The sequence below is a fragment of the Pygoscelis adeliae genome, unplaced genomic scaffold, assembly GCF_000699105.1.
Source record: "Pygoscelis adeliae isolate BGI_AS28 unplaced genomic scaffold, ASM69910v1 Scaffold417, whole genome shotgun sequence".
In the NCBI taxonomy this organism is placed as follows: domain Eukaryota; kingdom Metazoa; phylum Chordata; class Aves; order Sphenisciformes; family Spheniscidae; genus Pygoscelis; species Pygoscelis adeliae.
This window is the reverse complement of record NW_008825161.1, coordinates 56,831-76,618: the sequence shown is the minus strand read 5'-3', so window position 1 is coordinate 76,618 and position 19,788 is coordinate 56,831. Positions and strand designations below refer to the sequence as shown.

The 19,788-nt window shown below is 48.7% G+C and overlaps 2 protein-coding genes across 2 annotated transcripts in view; both read left to right on the top strand.

Moving 5' to 3' along the window:
- The first annotated feature begins 122 nt into the window (after positions 1-122).
- Positions 123-3,351, top strand: NXNL1 (nucleoredoxin-like 1). The gene is made up of 2 exons (XM_009328702.1): positions 123-445; positions 1,188-3,351. The coding sequence occupies exons 1-2, from the start codon at positions 123-125 to the stop codon at positions 1,483-1,485; spliced, it is 621 nt and encodes a 206-aa protein (XP_009326977.1). The 3' UTR covers positions 1,486-3,351.
- A 6,644-nt stretch (positions 3,352-9,995) lies between these two features.
- The window catches only part of GMIP (GEM interacting protein), a 17,432-nt gene continuing 7,639 nt past the window's right edge, over positions 9,996-19,788 (top strand). The window contains exons 1-8 of the mRNA XM_009328704.1: positions 9,996-10,017; positions 16,203-16,296; positions 16,384-16,459; positions 17,326-17,389; positions 18,277-18,402; positions 18,684-18,748; positions 19,187-19,297; positions 19,549-19,629. Coding sequence (XP_009326979.1) covers positions 9,996-10,017; positions 16,203-16,296; positions 16,384-16,459; positions 17,326-17,389; positions 18,277-18,402; positions 18,684-18,748; positions 19,187-19,297; positions 19,549-19,629 — 639 coding nt within the window. The remainder of the gene's footprint in view (positions 10,018-16,202; positions 16,297-16,383; positions 16,460-17,325; positions 17,390-18,276; positions 18,403-18,683; positions 18,749-19,186; positions 19,298-19,548; positions 19,630-19,788) is intronic.

Here is a 19,788-nt window from a genome sequence, read left to right as displayed (position 1 = left end):
GGCGGGTGCGGCCGCTGCGGGGCCAGGGAGCCGGGGAGGAGGATCCGGGGGGCTCCGCACCCCTTCCCACCGCCGAGCACTCACCGTGAGCCGCGGGATCGGGTCGGCCTCCTTCCCCGCCCATGGCCGCCCTCTTCACCGGGAAGGTCCTGACGGTCAACCGGGAACGGGACGAGGTGGAGACGGAGCAGGAGCTGGGCCGGGCGTTGGAGAACAAGGTGCTGCTGCTCTACTTCGGGTCCGGGCAGTGCCCGCGGTGCCGGCAGTTCTCCCCGCTCCTCAAGGATTTCTTCCTGCGCCTGACCGACGAGTTTTACGTGGAACGAGCTTCGCAGCTGGTCCTGGTGTACGTGTCCCGGGACGAGACGGAGGAGCAGCAGAGCGCTTTCCTGAGGTCCATGCCGAAACGCTGGCTGGCCGTACCTTTCGGGGACGCCTTCAAAAGGTACGCACCCCGGGGCGAAGTAGCGAGGCCGGACCCCGCGCGCCGCAAACGGCCCCTCCGACCAGCCCCGGCTGTGTTTTCAGATATTTAGGGTCTTTTCCGGGTGTTTTCCCTCATATTCAGTCCCCACTGGAGCGGTCAGTGCAACGTGATAATGGGAAAAAAAACGTTAAAGCTGTTTGGCTGCACCTATTTATAAAGCAAAAATATTTCCTCTTCCTTCCATCCCGCTTTTTGCTGACATATTTGTATTCCGATTTTATAACGCGCTCTTTATAACTCCCAGCCGACCCTCCAGGCAGAACACGTAGCGTGAAAGACGGATGCAGCCAGGCGGATTGGAAGCACTCACGTATTTGCTGTAACCTCATTAGCGACAGGACGAGCTGCAATTAATACCGAGAATTATTCCCGGCTCCTTTTGAGGACAAACTGGAGCACGTTAAAATTTCAAGCGTCCTGCTGCTCGTGTAAAACACGTTCCCAGCAGCCGTCCCGCATCTCCCGTACCCCAGGGAGCTGACACCCAAATCCCCTTCCCCTTTTACCGGCCCCGCAGAGATCCGCATCAGGCTCTTAATTACCAGCGGTGGACAAACGAGCGGGTAACCTTCAGCGAATAGGCTCCGCGTAACTCCGCGCCGGGACAGCCGCGGGAATCCTCTCGGACGGCGAGGACGAGGGGCGGCGAGGACCGCTACGCCCTTCCCGATCTGAGGTTTCTTCCCCCTTTGCCTTGCAGGGAGCTGGAGCTGCGGTTTGCCGTGTCCGAGGTGCCCGCGGTGGTGGTGCTGAAGCCAAACGGGGAGGTAATCGTCGGAAACGCCGTGGAAGAGATCCGGCGCGTGGGCCCCGCTTGCTTCCGAAACTGGCAGGAGGCTGCCCAGCTGGTAGACAGAAATTTTCTCTTGGCAGAGGATTTTGATGACTGGACCTGGAGAAGCATCACCGACCCCATCCGCCGCCTCAAGTACAAGCTGGACAAGGAGACGGAAGCGAAGAACAAGGAGAGGAAAGAGGAAGGCGAAGAGTCGTCTTAGGGGCTCAGAGAGGCTGCGGCTGCGCGGGCTGACTTGGCCGGGGACGTCCCTCGGGTCGCTGCCCCCACCCGACATCTCTGGAGCAGCAGCATCTGTCTGTCTTGTAGAAGCCCACTAAAATCACGTTAGTTTTCCCAGAAGGTGAATTGTTTTAAGGCCAACGTGCTCTACGCCCAGGCACAGCCTCTCCTACCTGGTGGACTGGTTAGCGTAATAAGGATATTCCGACCCTGACGGAATTACATTTCCTTTCTATCACCCTAGGACCCAGCGTAGTAAAAAATCTCACAGTGACATCTTTGCCATTTATTTACCAAAAAAGTGAGAAGAAAAGTAACTGCTGGAGACCAGCACTCAGTGAAATGTCTCACTAAACAGTTTTTAAAATGGGAACTGCATTAAAAAACAAACCAACCAACCCCGCAGCATGCCCAAGCCTCCTACGGAGGTATGGAGAAGCGGTGACAAACGGCAACAGGAACAGAATCCCTACGATTAGCCGATACAGGGTTGGGTTTTTAGGAGACGGACACCCACGCGCTAAGCGAGCGAGTCCTGAGAAACCTCCCACGTTGCTGCTCACGTTACGCTGCTGAAAATTGTCGTTTCGGACAAATCCTGCTGAGGAGCAGGTTGCTCCACGACCGGAATTACAACATGCAGGAGCCGCCCCGGTGACCTGCCTCTACTTTATCTGCTAATCGCGGTTGCCATCTGCCGCTGCAGAGTGCCCAGCGCCGCAGACGGCAGCGATCCGCCGGGAAGCCGAGTCCCATCCCGGGTGGAAGATCTGCCCGTCCTAAACCTACCGCGGCAGGCAGCGGACTGGTAAACTGCCAGGGCAGCGCACATCCTTAGTAAACATCACTCCGCTTCGTCCTTCCGAATTCAACAGATTTGCACGAAGGCGACTCCGAACGGCTGAGGGGGACCACGCTCCGCAGCCAAACGTCTCGTTTACGGAGCCTGCAGGGACTCCTGCTGCGCGCATCCCCCACTTTCCGTAACCAAGGGGTCTGAAAAGCAGGAGAAGGGGGAAAGGGACCATTCGTTTGCTCGTGTCTGGTCCCCTGTTCTCCACTCTGTCACCAGGGGATGAGCAGAGGATTTCCAAAAGCTTTGCCGGATCCGTGAAGGATCTGGGAAGGAAAGCGCATGTCGGTGACAGACATAGAAGCCGTGCAAGGCCGGCTTGTTCAACTTGTTTTCTCAGTTAATCCTCCCTCTCTTCACGCAGCAAGTCTGACAGGTAGATGAGGGAAGGAGGAGAAGGCCTGTAAAACAAACGGTTGGGAGGGACTCTGCTTTAGGTGGAACGAGAAGGGCGCTTCCTTCAGGATGCTCTGCACGGACACCGCGTGAAAAGGCACAAATAAAACCCAAAAGCGCTTTCAGGTGACTTGCCTGCTGGAGGAGTTGAGGCTGTGCTGGCCGACGGTCACTGGCGGAACAATACGCCATCTACCTCGGGCGATGTCCAGCAGTTAGTACGCCCCTATTTAAAAAAGAAGTTAGAAATCACAAATTAGGAACCTGGAGCAATGGGAGGGAGGCAAAGGGCAACATTTTCACCTGTTATTAACTGGCAGTCGGGTGCTTCTTCCCATCCCCGTGGGACTTTGATGTCAGTAAAAGGACGCTCTCCACCTGAATTTACGTAAAGTTCAATAATATTAAATGTGGACTTTGACCAGCCCTACCCGTTTGGGTATTTTTGACCATCGTATCTTCCTCTGTTCAAAACCAAAAGTTGCCCTTTTCTCGGTCGTTGCGTGGCCGAGGAAGGGACATTGAGCGATAGCGAAAAGCGAATCTGCCGGCACAGGGCAGTGCCGCCGGGCTAACATCATCATCACAGAAGAGAGAAACAAGGGCTTTATTCCTCTTGGTTTTCTGGACTTTTTCCCCCCCCCAGTAAAAGAAGCCGTAACGCTTATGAGCGTACTTTAGGCAAAAGCATGAGACGGAGTCGCTCTTACAACTAGCAGAGCTCGGCAACACGCGGGAAGCCCAGAAAGCCAAACGGACAGGCTGCGCGTGGGCAGGAGTCTGAGGACGAGGGGAGGCAGCGCCCGCGGACGCTCTACCTAGTGAGTGAAGGCAGTATTGCACTTCATGCTGGCTGCGAGGAGAAAAATCCTACCAACAGCCGGCCACAAACGTTACTTCTCCATCTCAAGTTCCGTCAGAGATGAAAATCCTCCCGATGGATGCGTCGCACGGCGCTGTTAAGACATTTAGCTCTGCTTTCATGCGTGGGGCTTATCATTTATATTTTTGGAACACAGAACAAAGGGCATTTCAACGCTTAGGGCAGCATCTAAGCACCCTCTAGTGCAAATAACCCATTTCTGATCTATTTACTTTTTCAGACAGGCTACCTTACAGCTGGTCTGCGTAATTCTTGCTTTACCTTTTCGCTTTGTCACACAATCTCCTGACGAAGAGCCTTGCTGTTCTGTAAAAAAAATAAAATACCCTGATGCACGTGGAATCACGAAGATGCTTCACAAGTTTCAGACAGCAGAGGGTTAATGAAAGCCGGGTAGGAGGATGGGTCTGATCCAGTAGATAGCCTGGGAAGTGAGTAATTTCACAGCTCCCAAGAGGAATGTGGAAAATCCACACAGCCTGACACCTGTCTGAGGTTGCAGACTCGTCCCACAGGCAGACTGCACGTAGCGTCGCTTCCCGCAGCGGAGGCACGGGGCAGCCCAGCGGAGATTCGGGAGCCCAGCTGCACCAGGACACCGGCAACGGCTCGATTTTCTGGTTTCACCAGCAAATACCAAGATGCCGCGGTACTTCGGATAAACAGAGATTTCTCATGAGAGGTGATGGCTTTTTCCTCGTCCGTGTTTTAGCTGAGGAAGGACAATGAGAGAGATGGAAGACATTCTCCACAGCTCACCTAAACCAACGTTTTTACTTGCAGGTAGTGTTACGGTAAATAAGAGAGACCGATACGGAAATGCAGCGCTATTGCATATGGATATTGGGGGCTCGTTCTTGATATCCAAGCCTCGCTAAGAAAAAGTTTCCTAAACCTGGGTTTCCATTTGCAGGAAAGGGTGCAAAGGAACTTGATAATCAAAACTTGCTTCAGTCATTTCTCAGAGAACAGTGGTTGCAACTCTACTGAATTAGAAAATTAATAAATGCCGAGAGCATGAGAATTCATCCCACACCTTCCATTTTTTTCCGAGTGTCTTGTCTTGCGTCTCCAGGTGCTTTTGCAGGATGCTGCTTCTCCTCCTTTCAATGAGGGGGAGCCGTGCTCACGGCCCGCCAGACCTCGGAGGTGTGCACCCAAAAACATAGCCTGAGAAAAAGGCTCACCCACCGGACCCCCACCTCGCCATGAACGGGCCGGGAGCCCAGGACAGCGCCGGTCGCGCTCGGATCGCAGGCGGATCGCCAGGCAGACGCCTTCCACCCGGCCGCGAGGCCGATGCCGGATGCCTGGCTGCTGCTTGGGCTTCGATCCAGAGCCCTGCCCCCGGTGATCGCGCCGGCCGCGTGGACCTCACGGCCAGCGAGGTGCTCCGCATCACCAAACACCTGAGGAACATCGACAGGAAATTTCAGAACTTCCGGGAGCTCTTCCAGAAAGGTAAATATTTTTCAATCCACTTATTTGCTTACAAAACAAGCAGATTACGTTCAGCAAAAGTGATCCTGTCTCATTCTTGCTGCATTATTTATTTAAAACAATTTAGACAGCCCTCAGACAATTTAGGGTGGCTTCTCTCTGCACAGATATTTAATTATGTAAATGTCTTTTCCTATAATGAATTGCACCAATAGATAACCTTTCAGAGCACTTAACCTTCTAAGTGCACAAGTTTCCTCCAAAAGCCATGCAAAAAAAAAAACAAAACAACAAACCAAAACCACTTCAAGTGCTCTTGACAGCACCTGCAATTACTCACGAGTGAGTTAAACTGGCTGGAAGAAAGGGTGCCCGCGATGACCCTGTTGAGAGAACCGGGATTCATCACCGGGAAGGAGTCCAAATGCCACCAGTCGAGGAGAGGCTCAAGCTGGTGGTGCTCTGGGTGGTGGTGGGAGCCCACGCCTGTGTCACAGCCTGGAAACGAGCTCCAGCAGAAGTGCAGTGCCTTCCGGTCCGGCACGCCAGCGCTTTCCTCCTCTCTCCTCCTTTTTCCCAGGATAGCCTCTGTACTTGCAGGACGCTCTCCAGGCTGGAGCCCAAGTAGAGAGACCTAAACCGAGAATTAAGAGAACAGTTATCACAGGCTCGGTACCGCTCTAGAAATCTTGTACAGCATGGCACCATTAACAAAATCCCTTCAACTACTTGCTGGAACAAGAAGCCTCCTGGAGAAGTGCCACCCTCTCCACCAAGGCATCTGGAGTTCCCTGTGATCTTGGTCTCCCCACCCACAGCCGCAAGCTGTAGCTCTAGGTCATGGTGACTGCCTTACCCCAGGCACGCCAAACAAGTTGGGTTGGCCGTGCCTCTCGAGCAAGACTCCTAACTGCGGGGGTGCTCTTAGCTTTACAAGATGTTTGCTTTCAACAGCCCCCAAACAATGCCGGCTGCGCATGGAAATTCAACCTGCCTGGGCTGGCTCCTTCGCTGAGCGTCTTTTCCAAGTGCCCAGCTTGGGACTGCATTTTTGTCTCGGAGGTTGGCCTTTGGGTGTAAAGACACGAAGATACGCAAGACTCCTGCAGCAGGAAGCGGGGAAGTTCATCGCTTGGGCTCGTGGAGTAGAACCCAGACAAAAGGCAGCGTGGAGCCTCATTGAAGGTCCTGGCCCTGGTGACTAAGGACTGGGCGATTTCCACATCCAGCCCATCACTGCACGTGGGTTTTTTGCTTGCTTTGGTCTTCAGAGTTTGTTATTTGCAGTTTCGCGCAGAACTCGAGTATTTAGGAACAGCCGGGTACCTGTACCGCTGTGCTGAAGTGAGCTCATCCTGGGAGAGGTGAGGGTGAGAGTTTATGCATGCAAAAAAATTATAATTTTTCCCCTTCTTAATTTTAGGAGAAGTTATTTCAGTTTCTGTTGAAGCCAAACTGGCAGACTTACTGCAAGCCATCTCCTCCTTCCTGAACGCATATCCTGCTTTGACCGGGGATGCCATCCAGCCTGCCGTAGCAACCCTTATCGCCAATATCAATGGTAAATCCATAACCTTAGAGAACCTAACGAGCGCTGTAGTTATTGCCCTCTGCTCAGTGGTGATGGAAAGCTTTCAGCCGGGCTCAGCACAGACACACGTGGGTGTCCATGTGCACGGAGAGCACACGTCACTACCGAAGCTGAGCAGAAGTCAGTGATCATCAAGGGTTGTTTGTATCCTGATCCCATCGTTAGGGCAAGACAGTGCTTTTAAAACAGATGAAAGCAAGGTAAAGGCTTAGGTGTGAGAGCCCTTCTATTGAGGTTGACAATTGCGCCGGCAAACCGCACCTATCTGTCTGTTTTCCACTAATAAAGACACATTGCGTTCGGATGGTGAAACCGAAGAACGGAAACGCGAGGCTCCGGGGAACTGTTCTTGGCTTAGTTATGTCTGTTGGAGCGAGCAGGCGTGTGTCAGGACTTCTCTCTCTGCCGAATTCCTGTATAACCCTGTGCAAAATGTTTTCACGTGTTTGCTTGTCAGTGCATGGCAGGGGGGGAGAATTAGACTGACCCACAGGACGGTTGAGATAGTTCGTTTACACAGCCCTTGGAGGTCTGCAGGCACCACGCGCTAATTAAGAAACTGTTAACAGCCTCTGGGAGGTAAGGGTAGTGTCCTACGCCACGCTGACCTTCGCGGTTTGATGGTTTGAATCCTTAATGCTCTTTCTATCCCCGTTTTGCACATTATTGTCTTGGGAGCTCAGACGTACTTAAATCTAGTGGAAAATCCTCACCTGAAAACTAGTCTCAGCCTCCTCAGAAGAAAAGCACGGTGGTTCCTGGCCTTTGTTTCGGGGGTCAGGTGAGCTTCAAGGGGAAGCACTGAATGTCCCGTCCCAATATTCTCTGTATCAGCGGAGCCAGGACCTCTCAGCACGAGGCTCTCAGCGAGGAGCTGGAAGGAAGGACAGTGCACTAACCACACCGCCACTTTCACTGCTCGGTTTCTTTCCTCCCCTGCCTTCAAAAGACTTGCCGATGTGAAAATATATTTGCCTGATAATATAGCAGCAGTGACGTAAAGGGAAGTTTAATGAGACCTCATAGGGGGCTGCTCCTGTGTATTGTCTGCAGTAAGTTGCCATTGTGCTTGGTCTAAAAGAGTAATTAAAAAAAATTTCACCTGTTAGAAATGCAGGAGGAGTTTGCAGGCTGCGCTGGAGGAGCTCAGTGTCAGGAGAGCAGCCGAAGCAGCTTTCTGCTCCGCGATCGGTGCTGGTCTGACTGCAGCTACAGCTTCCCTCCGGTTAGAGGACCACGGTATTACGCTGTACACAGCTCTGTGTTACCTTGGAAGTGGAAGATGGGCCATTTCTCAACAATTCCCGTACTTCCCTTTTGCGAGCCTGTGATCTGCAAAAGAAAGTTGAGGGGTTTACCATCTCCACTTTTACCCCCCCAAAAAAAACCCAACCGAAAAAAGACATACTCATTCCGCAAGAATGTCTAGGCAACGGCCTGATGAGACTGGGAATTGGGATCCTGAGCTATGTTTCTGGTAAATAAGGAGCCACCCCCCTTGTTTTTATTAGCTCTTTTTTATATCATTAATTGAAGGGGTGTGGCTGTACTGTGTTGCAATCCTTTTGGCTACAAATGCCTTTCGACTAGAAAAACACTTTTTAGAGCACTTATCTGTAAATAAAGCACTTTGCAAACAAGGTATGATAATTCTACTTATACTAAACATACCTGTAATTACACCGATCGAACACACAAAACTGAGACACAGGCTAGGGAAGATTTGACAGGAGAAACGCATCGTGCTGGCCCCTCCGCTGATCCCAGCGGCACTTTGCCATGGTTATGCATCCCAATTCTCCCACTCTCTTCTAAAAGTCAACCGTTACCTCCGGGCTCTGAGCAGAAACTGGTCACACGCGCCACATTCACCTGAGCCTGAAACATTCAACACTGAAACAGTAACTCTGAGATTCTAGGATTTTTTTTTTTCCAATTAAGCAAGTGTTAACGATAGAAAGGTCAGCTGAATCTTCACTCTGCCTTGTGTCTGGCTGTAGTTAGTGGGACACAAGAGCCTGTAGATTTGCCTGCTATGAAACCTGTGGCGCAATCGCAGGGAGAAATTTCACGCAAGAAATTTAGCAGCATTATTTGAGCCTCCAGCAGATGCTGAAGAAAAGGAAACTATGTTTTTTGGGAGTCCAGGGCCACAAGCATATTTTTTTGTTGCATAAGAGAACATAGTTTTTTAAATTATTCATTATTTAGTGAAGGGAAAACAAGCAACAGCTTCATTGCTGAGCACAAGTTTGTTGACTGTCACATTTTTGCTGTCAGTTTCTCTAGTATTTGCAGAAGAAAAAAGTTCACTTCCATTTCTGCTCGCTTCGATCTGTAATCTTTGAATAAATGTTTTCTATTTCCCATAGCACAGTTTCATCATTAAATCACCACCGGTATTCCTAAACCGAAGGCAACACTCATCAATTTTAAAGACAGCAACGCTAGCTACGTGCTTGCAGCCAGTAAATCAATTGCTCGTGAGCTGGAGCATATCGTACAGCGCAAGGGGTAGTTGGATTTAAAGCCTTACATCCCAGTCCACCGTCTGGAGAATGCTCCCAGGCTGAAAAACATCTTGACGCAAGCGATAAGCTTTTTCCCTAGCTCATCAAAAACTGACAAAAAAATCAGGGCTTGTTTTTATTTAAGAAACAAACCCTCAAAAGTTTAGATTTTGGTTTTGCTGAGCAGAAGTCGAGAAGGGCTGTGTGATCTCCGAGAAGGCTCCGCTACACCCACGCACCGGCAAAGAGAGCAGAGGAACGGTGGCTCAGGCAGGGACCACTGCTGGCCCGTCCCCACCCGGGATGCTCATCCTTTCCCTTCTGTCCCCTCTTCTAACTTAAGAGCCCTTTCCCCTCACCACCGGCAGCTTCTCCGTGCTTTGTTCAGTGTATCTGGAAGCATGGGTGTTTCTTAGGAAGCAGGGAGTGCTCTCCAGGTAGAAAAACTGGGGCTGCTGCGATAGCTGCAAGCACTGAAGCCAGGAGGACTCAGAAACGGTCCCTTTTTTGCTGTTTACCAAGACACATCCGAGTTATGCAAATTGCGTGATCAAACGAATGTACACTGCACACTGTTTCCTTACACGGAAGCGTGTCTGCAGGAAGCAGATTTGGCTACAGCAGCCGCACTCACCGACAGGCACTTCTGCCAGTTATTTTGGGCAGGTCTTCTTCACAGGCGGCTATCATGGGCCTCTGGATAATTTCTTCGCGTCTGATCTGACCAAGAATTTGTGTTTTACTAATTCAGCTGTGATTCAAAGCTGGGTAATTTGGGATTCTGCTGCTTTCAGACCAAAACACTGAAGATTCAGCCATGGGAGACCCAGAACCGAGTGGTATGTGATGGCATTTGAAACAACCTTTTATACTGTTTGTAATGTAAGCTTTTGGGGCATGATATGACATACGACGCAGATCAGCCTGTGAGCCACCTCGGCAATATGGGCGCTAGAAACCAGCTGTAAGTTCCTCTAACTGGGGTTTCCACGAAGATCCCGACTGTTCAGTTCTCTCTTTCTCTGACAGATGAAATTATTTGATGCATTTGTACTGGACATTGACTTTTGTAAGAGGAAAGGGTGCAAACCCCTTTTTCAGGAGGCAGAAGGTGCAGCGTTTTCCCTTAAGAGATTGGAAGTGGTACTCGCATGTCATCAGCTCGAGTCCCTCTGACAAAAATTTGCTATAAGTTCTTGTTCTCAAAGGTGCCAACCTTAATTATGAACATAATCAGTTTGAATCGGAGTAACACTCACCAGTCGAGCACCTAAGAGGGCCCTGTACGCCCTGAGAGCACGCATCCCTCCTGCCAGAGCCCCATCTTCAACATGGGCCAGTCCCTGGCGCTTCAGAGAGGTGAAAAAAAAAAGTCGCACTGTCTCTGTGAGCAAGGAAACACGGCAAGCAACCTTAGACCTTTCCCTGCTGTCACATTCAAATGTGTCACTATCCTTGTAGCTAGAAAACTCTTTATTTCAGCTTGCCTTTCAGCAGCTGGATCTTGCCATGAAAGTCGACAAACCATTAGCAGAATTTCTATAGCTCATGATCTTACATGGGGATACTTAAAGGATGTCTCAGTGCCTCTGGTAAACTGAATAAGCTGAGCTCGTTTGGAAACTGTATTACGAGACTAGTTTTCTGCCCACTCTTGCCCTACAGAGCGCTTTTGTGTCTTCAGCAACGTCTGCGCAACCCCTTGTCAGAACTGACACTAACATCTAACGTGCTCATCACCCAGCACTGCGTGCAGAGGCACAAGCAGAGCCTGTTTCTGCTTGACGCTCCCCTTTTGTACGTACCCAGAGCTTGCAGAGGTCCTCTTTCCGCAGCTTTGCACGTGAAGCTCATGTTAGGCAACTATCTGTTGTGTCCATCTCTGCTTTTCAGGGCAGAGACTTCCAGCCTGGCGATATGGCATCCGCACCTAACTTGTGGATGTTCAGCTATACGCTGCAGTGGAAGCCTAACCATTCCTGAGGCCGCTTAAAGACTCTCTAATAAATAGCTGCCTTACTTCTTGGCCTACAATCTTGGTCTCATCCAGCACTTTACCAGGAGAGATGATGATACAAGTCTGATCATTTAATAATCCCACCAAAAAGCAGGAATCTGTTTCTGAGATCCCTCTAGAAACAACCCCGTACGTTGATTAAAGATGTATTTTTAGGTTTGTCAGTGAAACAGTTTTTAACATGCAACCAAGAATGCCACCCAGCACGTGACACGACTGTAAAATGCCCTTCAGAAATCCAAGTGTGCCGTATCCACAGAGTGCCTTTTGTCAACAAAATCTCATCTGTCAAGGAGGTTTATTTGACAGCTCTTTTGCAAAACCAAAAGGACTGGTATAAATGATTTTGTTCAGACTTATTTTTTAGCCAGTAAGTGTCCTAGATTCATCCTTCTGTTGCTAATTGGGAGGTCCCTTACTGCTTTCCAGTACTGGAAGCATCTGCTGTGCTTCACTGCCAGGCTAAATTCTTCTTACCATCGCGAACGTTTCCTTATTCTTAATATTGAGGAAACAAGCAGCCAGAAGTTTAATGTAGTTGTACTACAAAAAACAAGGTTCATCACGCAATTAAGTTCTGCAGGGGGCTGCCATCTATCAAGACAAGTCTGTTTTACTAATATTTTCCTCTAAAGCTGGCAATCACCTCATTTTTATTTTGCAAACTAATGCACCTGCGCTCAGTTTCTGCTGTCTGGCATCTCAGAAACATTTGCAGCATGCACACCTTCTTTTTCAAAGAATAGATGTATTAAGAAGAAATTCTCCTTTCCCCCTCCCCACCACGTTTCATTAATCCCCTCATTAATACAGTACTGCTATTTAAGACGTCTGACCTTGCTAGTATTTCCTGTCAGTTGTGGGCGATCGCACTGTTTGGTAGCGGTTCCAACCTCCTCGAAAATTAGCTGATTTGTAAATTCAGTTTTTGCCAGGGCCTTTGTTCCACTGGAGCAGGAAGAGAAGATGAGAAATCAGAGTGACAGATGGGAAGTGGTCTTGGTTTTGCAAAACCGTTGTCAAGGAACTTGGATTATTTTGTTCCAAAACTGTTATTCCTCAGACAGACAGAGATGCTGATCTAGGCAGCCGGAGCAGCATCCTTTGCTGCTAGCCATAACCGGGGAGGCTCACCGAGAGATATCTTGGTTCAAGAGGGAGGATTTCACGCAGGAGTGGCAGACGACAATTTGAGAGTTTTCAAGACTTATTTGTCCTAATTTGGTTCGAACCACGTTGGGGCTTAGCAAGCAGGGGATTTTACACAGATGCTGCTAAGAAGCGCGAGTCCTTTTATGCAGAAACAGGAGATTTGCCTCGGTGGAAAAATTTAGATGTTGTGTTGCAAAGTGCAAGACTGAGCGCAGAGAAGAGGAAGGCGCTACCAGGAACAGGCTTGTGATACCGAGGTTTGGCAACGGTGCCACGCTGAATTAGGGCTTTAGACATTTACCTCATTTCACGGTAACTGTGGCTGAAAGGGAAGTGATGCTTCTGCTGAACGGCAGAACAAGAGCTTCTCCTGCTAAAAATATCCTCGACGCACTGCACACCCTCCACTGTGGGAGCTTGCTCTCCCCATAATGGTGGCAAAAGGCAGAGGAGAGCGGTGAGCTTTCCGGAAGGTGGATGATGCGGATGAGATGACAGTCTTGTCCATCCAAGGATGGGGCAGGACTTCGCACGACAGCTGGCCCGCTCCGGCGCGAGCGTTGGCTGTGCAGAGATGCTTTCCTTTAGGATGCAGGTCTAGTGCCGACACCGGAAGAGGTTTCTGCTGGAATTGTCTAAGATAAGAATAAGGATACGCTGTCCTTCAAGAAGCATAGATGGTTTTTAATCTCCAGAAGAGTTAGTTTCTAGATCAGCCTTCCAGTCGTCATTGGGTTGTCCAGTAAGATAACCGGTTTTAAATTGAAGCGTCCGTTTGTAAATAAGGCTGCAGAGTCCCAGTGAGCGGACAAAGGACTCAGCCAGAGTCTCTTCCAGGGCTGCGGTCCTATATCCCAGCGCCGCAGCGGATGCTCTGCTACCTAACCCTCACTGGTCAAGGCAAAGGGCTTTCATCAGGATTTGAAAGTTGAATTAGTTTATGAATATTTATGCAAGCCTGCCAGGCGCAGGGGCTCCATTTTCCTTCCAGTACAGGGAAATGTATACAGATGTTTAGCAAGCGGGCAATCAGGAGTCCACGGTTCCTCAGGAAGGGACATCTTGAAGGTGTCCGGCAGATGGCTGACTGATGACAGCTGTGACAATGAAGAGCAATACATTCGAGGCAATTGATGAGATACGTACGAGGCATGTGAATCGTTTGGCCCAGCCCTGCACGTGCCAAAAAGCCACTCGAAAGATTTCAAATAGATGGGCCAAACTGGTGCTGCTCCTGAGCGACAAAGGGGCTGCGTGTAGGAAAGCACATGTCTAAACTTGTGAGAATGCAGCTAATAACATCAGCTGCAGCAAGGCTAGGAAAACTTTTTATGTCTGATTTTTCCACCTTCCTACTTTTATAGTATTACATACAGTATTATCTTATTGAGATGAAGCACAAGATTTGCGAGAACCTGAGGTTCTTGCTTATCTTACAGCGCTTCACAATAGCTGCTTTCAAAAGCAGAATGCTTCATTTCGCCCATCACCAGTGCTGCTCAAGTTGAGTCACCTCTTCCTGTTGTACAATCCTCTGCTAGTGGTAAACAAGAGAAATTAAAGACATCCGTCTGCTCAAAGTAACGAGAGTAGTTAGGATTCAAATTAAATTAGTATGCCTTGGATTCGTTACGTCTTGGACTGTGAGCAATTGGTGCCTCTTTCAGAAAAACCAGGATGAGATGCTTGGTAAACTGCTTGTCTCGGGTCACCCACTGAGCGCGAAATGTTGATTTATCACGATGAAGCGGGACAGGTGCTGGGTACAGTTTGCAGTTCTCTGTCAGCATCATCGGTGCTTTTAAATCCCTTCCCCAGGTCCCCCAGGCGCGGCAGGCCATTCTGCAGGTTCCTTGCAGTTCCTTCAGACCTCAGTGGTTTATGGTAAAAAAAACCCATACATTTTCAGTGTCTTATTCCACTTTGCAGTATAACGTTCAGAAAACTTTTAAAGAACAAGGCCAGCATAAATCGTAATTATTTGCTCAGCAAAGGCAAGTAAGCTAGGAGCGTTCCCAGCTCATTTCTCGATGCAGAAGGGAACACAGATTCTGGCCCATGCTGCTCAGCACTGATTGCGAGTGGAAATGTGGCTTCGGTGTCCCACCCGGCCTCCTTCGCAGCAATTTCTATTTTTAAGCTGATGATAGGTCGATGTTCACAGCTTGGATGTTGTAACTATACGATTGTCAGAGAGCACTCTCGTTTGACACCAAACAAGGAGCTTTGTGGAACAAAATCCCTAACGCTTGCCCAGCTTTCTTTTAATTGCATGTTCTCCGAATCCTTTCTTTGCATTGTCTGATGTCTTTATACAGTAAAAAAAAGATACGTATGCATATGTACATGCTCACAGGCTCCCTTATTACCAGTACAGACAAGCCAGTCTTGTGCTCTTCTGCACCATTTTGGCTGGAAGGGTGGAAGATGACCAGGATCCTCCGGCGGGTGCCCAGTAGCTGGGTCTTCCCCTGCGTGCTGGGAGTTTCCTGGAGTCATCGGCCTCTCCCAGAGGCAACGTGGCTCTGCAAGTCTGGGGTCAGCAACGGTGCGGTGCTGTTCGTATAGCCTGCCACCTCCCTTAACGGCAGGCCAGCTCCTAATCAAAACCTGCCTTGAAAATCTGTGTTTTTCAGGACTGAGACAAGGCCCAGGAGTAGCTATAACTAGATGAGACACAAGCTGACTTTTCTACCAAACATCATTTGAGCAACATTTGCAAGTACTTGCTGCTCACTATCAAAAACTCAGCTATCAGTGAAGCAACTCTAGATTTAGGTCAACCACATCCTGTTTCCTGGAATGTCAAAAGGACAAAGAAGAGTGAAGTTTTCTTTTGTTTTTACCCATTGTGCCCAGTTTCATATTTTAAAACTTTTTTCCTTTTTTTTTTTTTTTCAGCAACTTTCAGCCTGAGTCAATTTTAGTTTCAGCCTGAGTCAATTTTAGTTTCAGCCTGAGTCAATTTTAGTTTCAGCCCTCAGTGACAAACACCTGACAGAGTGGAAAGTGAGATTAACAGCATCACTCACCCCATGTAAAATGCATGTGCTCGCCTCCACCCTGCTACCTGAGAGGTGCGTGGCGGGAGCGCATTGCCCCTCAAGTGGGGACAAGCCCATTTTATATTTTGCATGCCCAATAATTTGTACCCGCTGGGGACTGAATGAGATGCAGGATTGTGTAACGGTGCTTATCACCACAAATAAGCACATATAATATTGAGAAATGGTCCCTGCACGTAAAACATTGCGACACACACACACTTGATGCGCAAGGAATGGGCGAACTCTGCAAGGCAGCCCAGCCCGCGCACCACCAGCCTGCGGGAACGCCCTGCTGTTTCCTATGCACATGGTTCTGCCGACGCACGTTGCGTGGCGTGCGCACGGGTTTGATCAAGGTGCGAGGCATGCCGCCGCGTCCTGCGAGCCCCTCCATCAGGTCTGCCAGCGCATTGCCAGCACCGAACTAAGGACGGTGACGTGACTTCAGCTCGGAGTGGCTACGATAAAGGTTTCCGCGCGGTTTTCGCAGCTGATCCTGGGTCTGATCGCAAGCCCTAAAATCAGCTTAGATGTCTCCCCTGGACATCCACAGACTCGTTTTCTAGGGGTTCTGCCCAAAGAACCTGCATGAATTTACCATTACCCAAGTTTTCTTTTGAATCCCATCTCACCCTCAGCCTTACCTCGCTGTGCTTTGCCAGACCATCGCAGTTTGACGCTCCCCCGTAAATCCGCGCAGGATAGCAGGGCTCAGCCACTCTCCCCTGCGCCTCTAGAAACCGTCCTGTCAACCTCAGGGAGTTCTGGGTCAGGCGCTCCAGTTAAACGATTTCTTCTCCAACTCCAGGTCTCGACAGTCAAGAGGGGACACCTGAAAATAGGAAGCGGTACAGTGAGATATTCCGGAGCCTGGATGCCATAGAAATCTCCATTGGAAATGCGTATGTAGAGAAATGGGGCTGAACTGGTTTTCTGGGTCTTTGCAACCTCAATTTATTTCATTGCTTTTTTTTTTTTCCATTATACAGGACGGTTGATATGTTCATTGGTGATGCTGACAGCACTGATGACGCAGACCTGACCACGGAAAGAGAGGTCGTTCCGGTAGGCAAAGAATGAGACCCATTTTATTAAAGAAATTATCGATTGTCCATTGCCAAAGTGCCCGATTCTATGTTCTTAAATTCTATGTTATTAAAATTGTTCTTTGGGTGATCATCTGAAAAAAATCAGTTACAGCTCTTACTTGAGCAGACAGAGAAGACCTGTACGACACTTGGTTATAACAGTGATGGAGGTGGCAACAGAGCAGATAACATTTAGTGGAAACATTCAGGCATTTACTGTTTGGATTTATATTTTTCTCAAAAACAAGATGTGGAAATTGCTGGTTTGAGTTCTGCGTGTTAAGATCAGACAAGACAGCAAACCCAAAATACATTCGAGAGTCGTGCATCGAAAATCTCTAAAATTTTGGCCTTAAGAAACAGAAGACCTTCAAAATAGAACTTAATGTTTTTTCGCTTGCTTTGGGCAGAATGGGACTTTTGGGGATCATCAGCCTCATTTCATGCTTTTCTGTATGAACAAAGGGGCAGGAACTTAAATTTTCTCCGACAGCGACTGTTCTCATGTAATCGTATTAGCCCATGAGCTAAACTTAAAAATAAAAATCAAGTATTTTGTGATTTATAGTGAAATAAGAGCTGCCAGCATTCAGCCTTGCAGCCCTTTTCCAGCCTTGATCTCTCTGCCTTAATGATGCGTTTCCTCCGTGTTTCTCTTTGTGGTAGACTTCTATACCATGCTACCTTCCCTCTGTCAAGTCTCAGGCTACTATTTTAACTGCCCGGGGTTGCTTCGCTAAGCAAAAGCAGCGCGCCAGCTGGCCTTTTGGAAAAATCCGCCAAAATTTCTGACTGCGCATTTTCCTTCACCATTTTCCTCTTTTTTTCTCTTCCCCCCCGCAGCTGAGTGAAAGTTTCTGCAAGAGCAAAACCAGTTCAGAGAGGCAAGTGCAGGCGGACCTAACAGGTAACATTGCTAATTAAAAATCAAAGAGGTGACAGGAGAACACTTCGCCAATCACCTGGCAACGGTCCTGGCAGCCTCCTAACGGCACGGATGAATAATGCTGGTGTCTCTGCTGGCATCAGTCCCAGGCTGATGGCCAGCAAGGATGCGGATGCCTGTTTGAGCTCAGTAGTCCCGCTGCTTCCTCCGGCACGCGGATCTTCCCCTGTTCATCCATTAACATCTCGTTAAGGAGCTTCTCACGAGGTCTTGATTTCTAAATGCTGAGACATCAGTTCCCCAAGGTCTGCCGGTTTTAAGTGCTGTAAGGATCTACCCAGTGAAACTTGGGATACTCTGAAGCACTTCGTTGCCCACCGGGAGGGTTCTCACCAGCTCTCTACTTGTCGCTGGCATCATAAAATGCAACATAAAATTGCTTTTTCTTCATATAAAGTCCCTACGAAGCAAAAAAAAAAAAATTAACTTCTAAGCTGCTTTCTCACAGATTTCAGCTTGAAATGTGTTTAGATTTGCTCACTGCAGTGTGATGAATCTGTATTAGGTTCCACCAAGGAACAAGAATCCCACCTGCAACTCCCCGGTAACCCATTAGGTCCTTCACTTTTGGATTTCAAAACAAATTAAATAAAAATATTTAATTAAAAGTGGAGGGCAGAGGAATATACGTGTCTAAATTACCTGGAACTTGCGTGGTTCCACGGGCAGGACTGCATGGGGTGGCCGTGAAGTAGATCATAACGACATTGTTCAGTGAAAGACCTTTTTTATGGCTGTTATCTGAGTATTTCACAGCACCAACTCTTGAGACTCCAATTTTGCCACTCTTGGGGGAGCCTCTGCCCATCAGCCAAAGCCGTTCTGAACCTGGATTTATTCTGTTGCAGTTCAGGAGGCAGACGAAATGCTGATAAAATGTGAAGGTGGCATCGACGCAGCCCTCGAATATGCCAAAATGTGGTGTAAATACGTCAAAGAGCTTCTCAGCTGGATTGAAAAACGTCTGAGCTACGGTGAGTCTGTGCACAGAACCAGCTGGGACTCCGGACGCTTTTTGATAGCCTTTTTTTTTTTTTAAATCATAGCCGAGAACACACAGTTGCAAACAAAAGTATACCAGTGAGAAGCTGGCCGAACACCAACCCTTTTAGCTGCTTTTGCCTGAAGATAAAGACACAGAGTCAGAATTTCTTCTTCCCTGAATGATCCCGATTGACTGGAATGACCTCTGGCTTTGACAAACCCACCTCTGCGACTGTGACTCTGGTGTCTAATCCCCTCTGCCCTTTTACAGAGACAGAGTTTGCCAAAGGGATGGTGAAGATAGCAGAATCGGGACGAAATGCCATCTTCCAACAGGTACGGGTCCTTGCGATGTTCCCGCTTCACTGCACGGGCTTCCCTTCGGAGGGGGAGCAAACGTGAGGCTGTCCGCACACACGGACTGCTTGTAGAGGCCAGCTTAAGCAAATATGCCTCCAAAAACCTTCCCGAAACTCTCAGTATTGGAACAGTTCCTTTTTTTCTTCTATGGGCTTATAACACAGAGCGATTGTTGGGAAAATTACACAGAAGGATGGACAGGCAAGGAGTCAGTACAATACTGCCCAGCATAAAAGCTCTTCTGCTTCCAGCGTCCTGCTGTGTTGTCCGAAATACCCCCCCCCTTCATTTAACCAGTGTAGACACTCTCGCCTTTCTGTAATAGATCTTGGTCATAGCTACCAAAAGCTCTTAAATTCAGGAAAGCTGCAGTGGTGACCCGTCACTCTGTATTCGCTTTTTTGGTCTCTGCAGTACAACATGCCTCTTCGGGCGCTCTACACAATGGTCCTGGAACATGACATAAAGGTTGGAAATTCAGCCTGTGAGACTGCAGGATTGCTCCAACAGAAGGAATTCTACCAGGTACTGTATCTCTGCGTGGGCTAGACAGCTTTGCTGGAAAGATTAGACGGGAGCATCACAGGGACCTCACAGAAGTGACTTATCCCGGTCTGAGGGGGCGGAGGGGAAGAGAGGAGGAAATGCACACCAAGTTTAAGGAAAAAAAGAGGCATCTTGCAAGGCTTGCTTTCTAATGTCATGCCCTCATCTGTCAGATACTTTTTCCTGCCTCATGAGGAACTGTTGCCGTCCTAACTATTATTCCTCTGCAGCCTCTGTCAGCCAAGAAGAATGAAATTGAAAAATGGAGGAAAGAATTCAAAGATCAGTGGACAAAGGAGCAAAAGAGAATGGTAAGAGGCCGATAGATGGGCCTGACCTTTATGCCAGTCATGGCTCAAAACACTGAAAACAAATGTTTATGAACAAGCAGTAACTAAATAATGTAACATGCATCCTGCTATTGAATAAAAGTACTTTTTAAAAGAGTACAAGAGGGGAGTGCTCGCGGC

Bases quoted from the DNA above. Each gene is read 5' to 3' on its own strand.
- NXNL1 (XM_009328702.1), top strand. From the start codon at position 123: ATGGCCGCCCTCTTCACCGGGAAGGTCCTGACGGTCAACCGGGAACGG. The intron at 446-1,187 runs GTACGCACCCCG...TTTGCCTTGCAG, and splicing joins TTCGGGGACGCCTTCAAAAG to GGAGCTGGAGCTGCGGTTTG.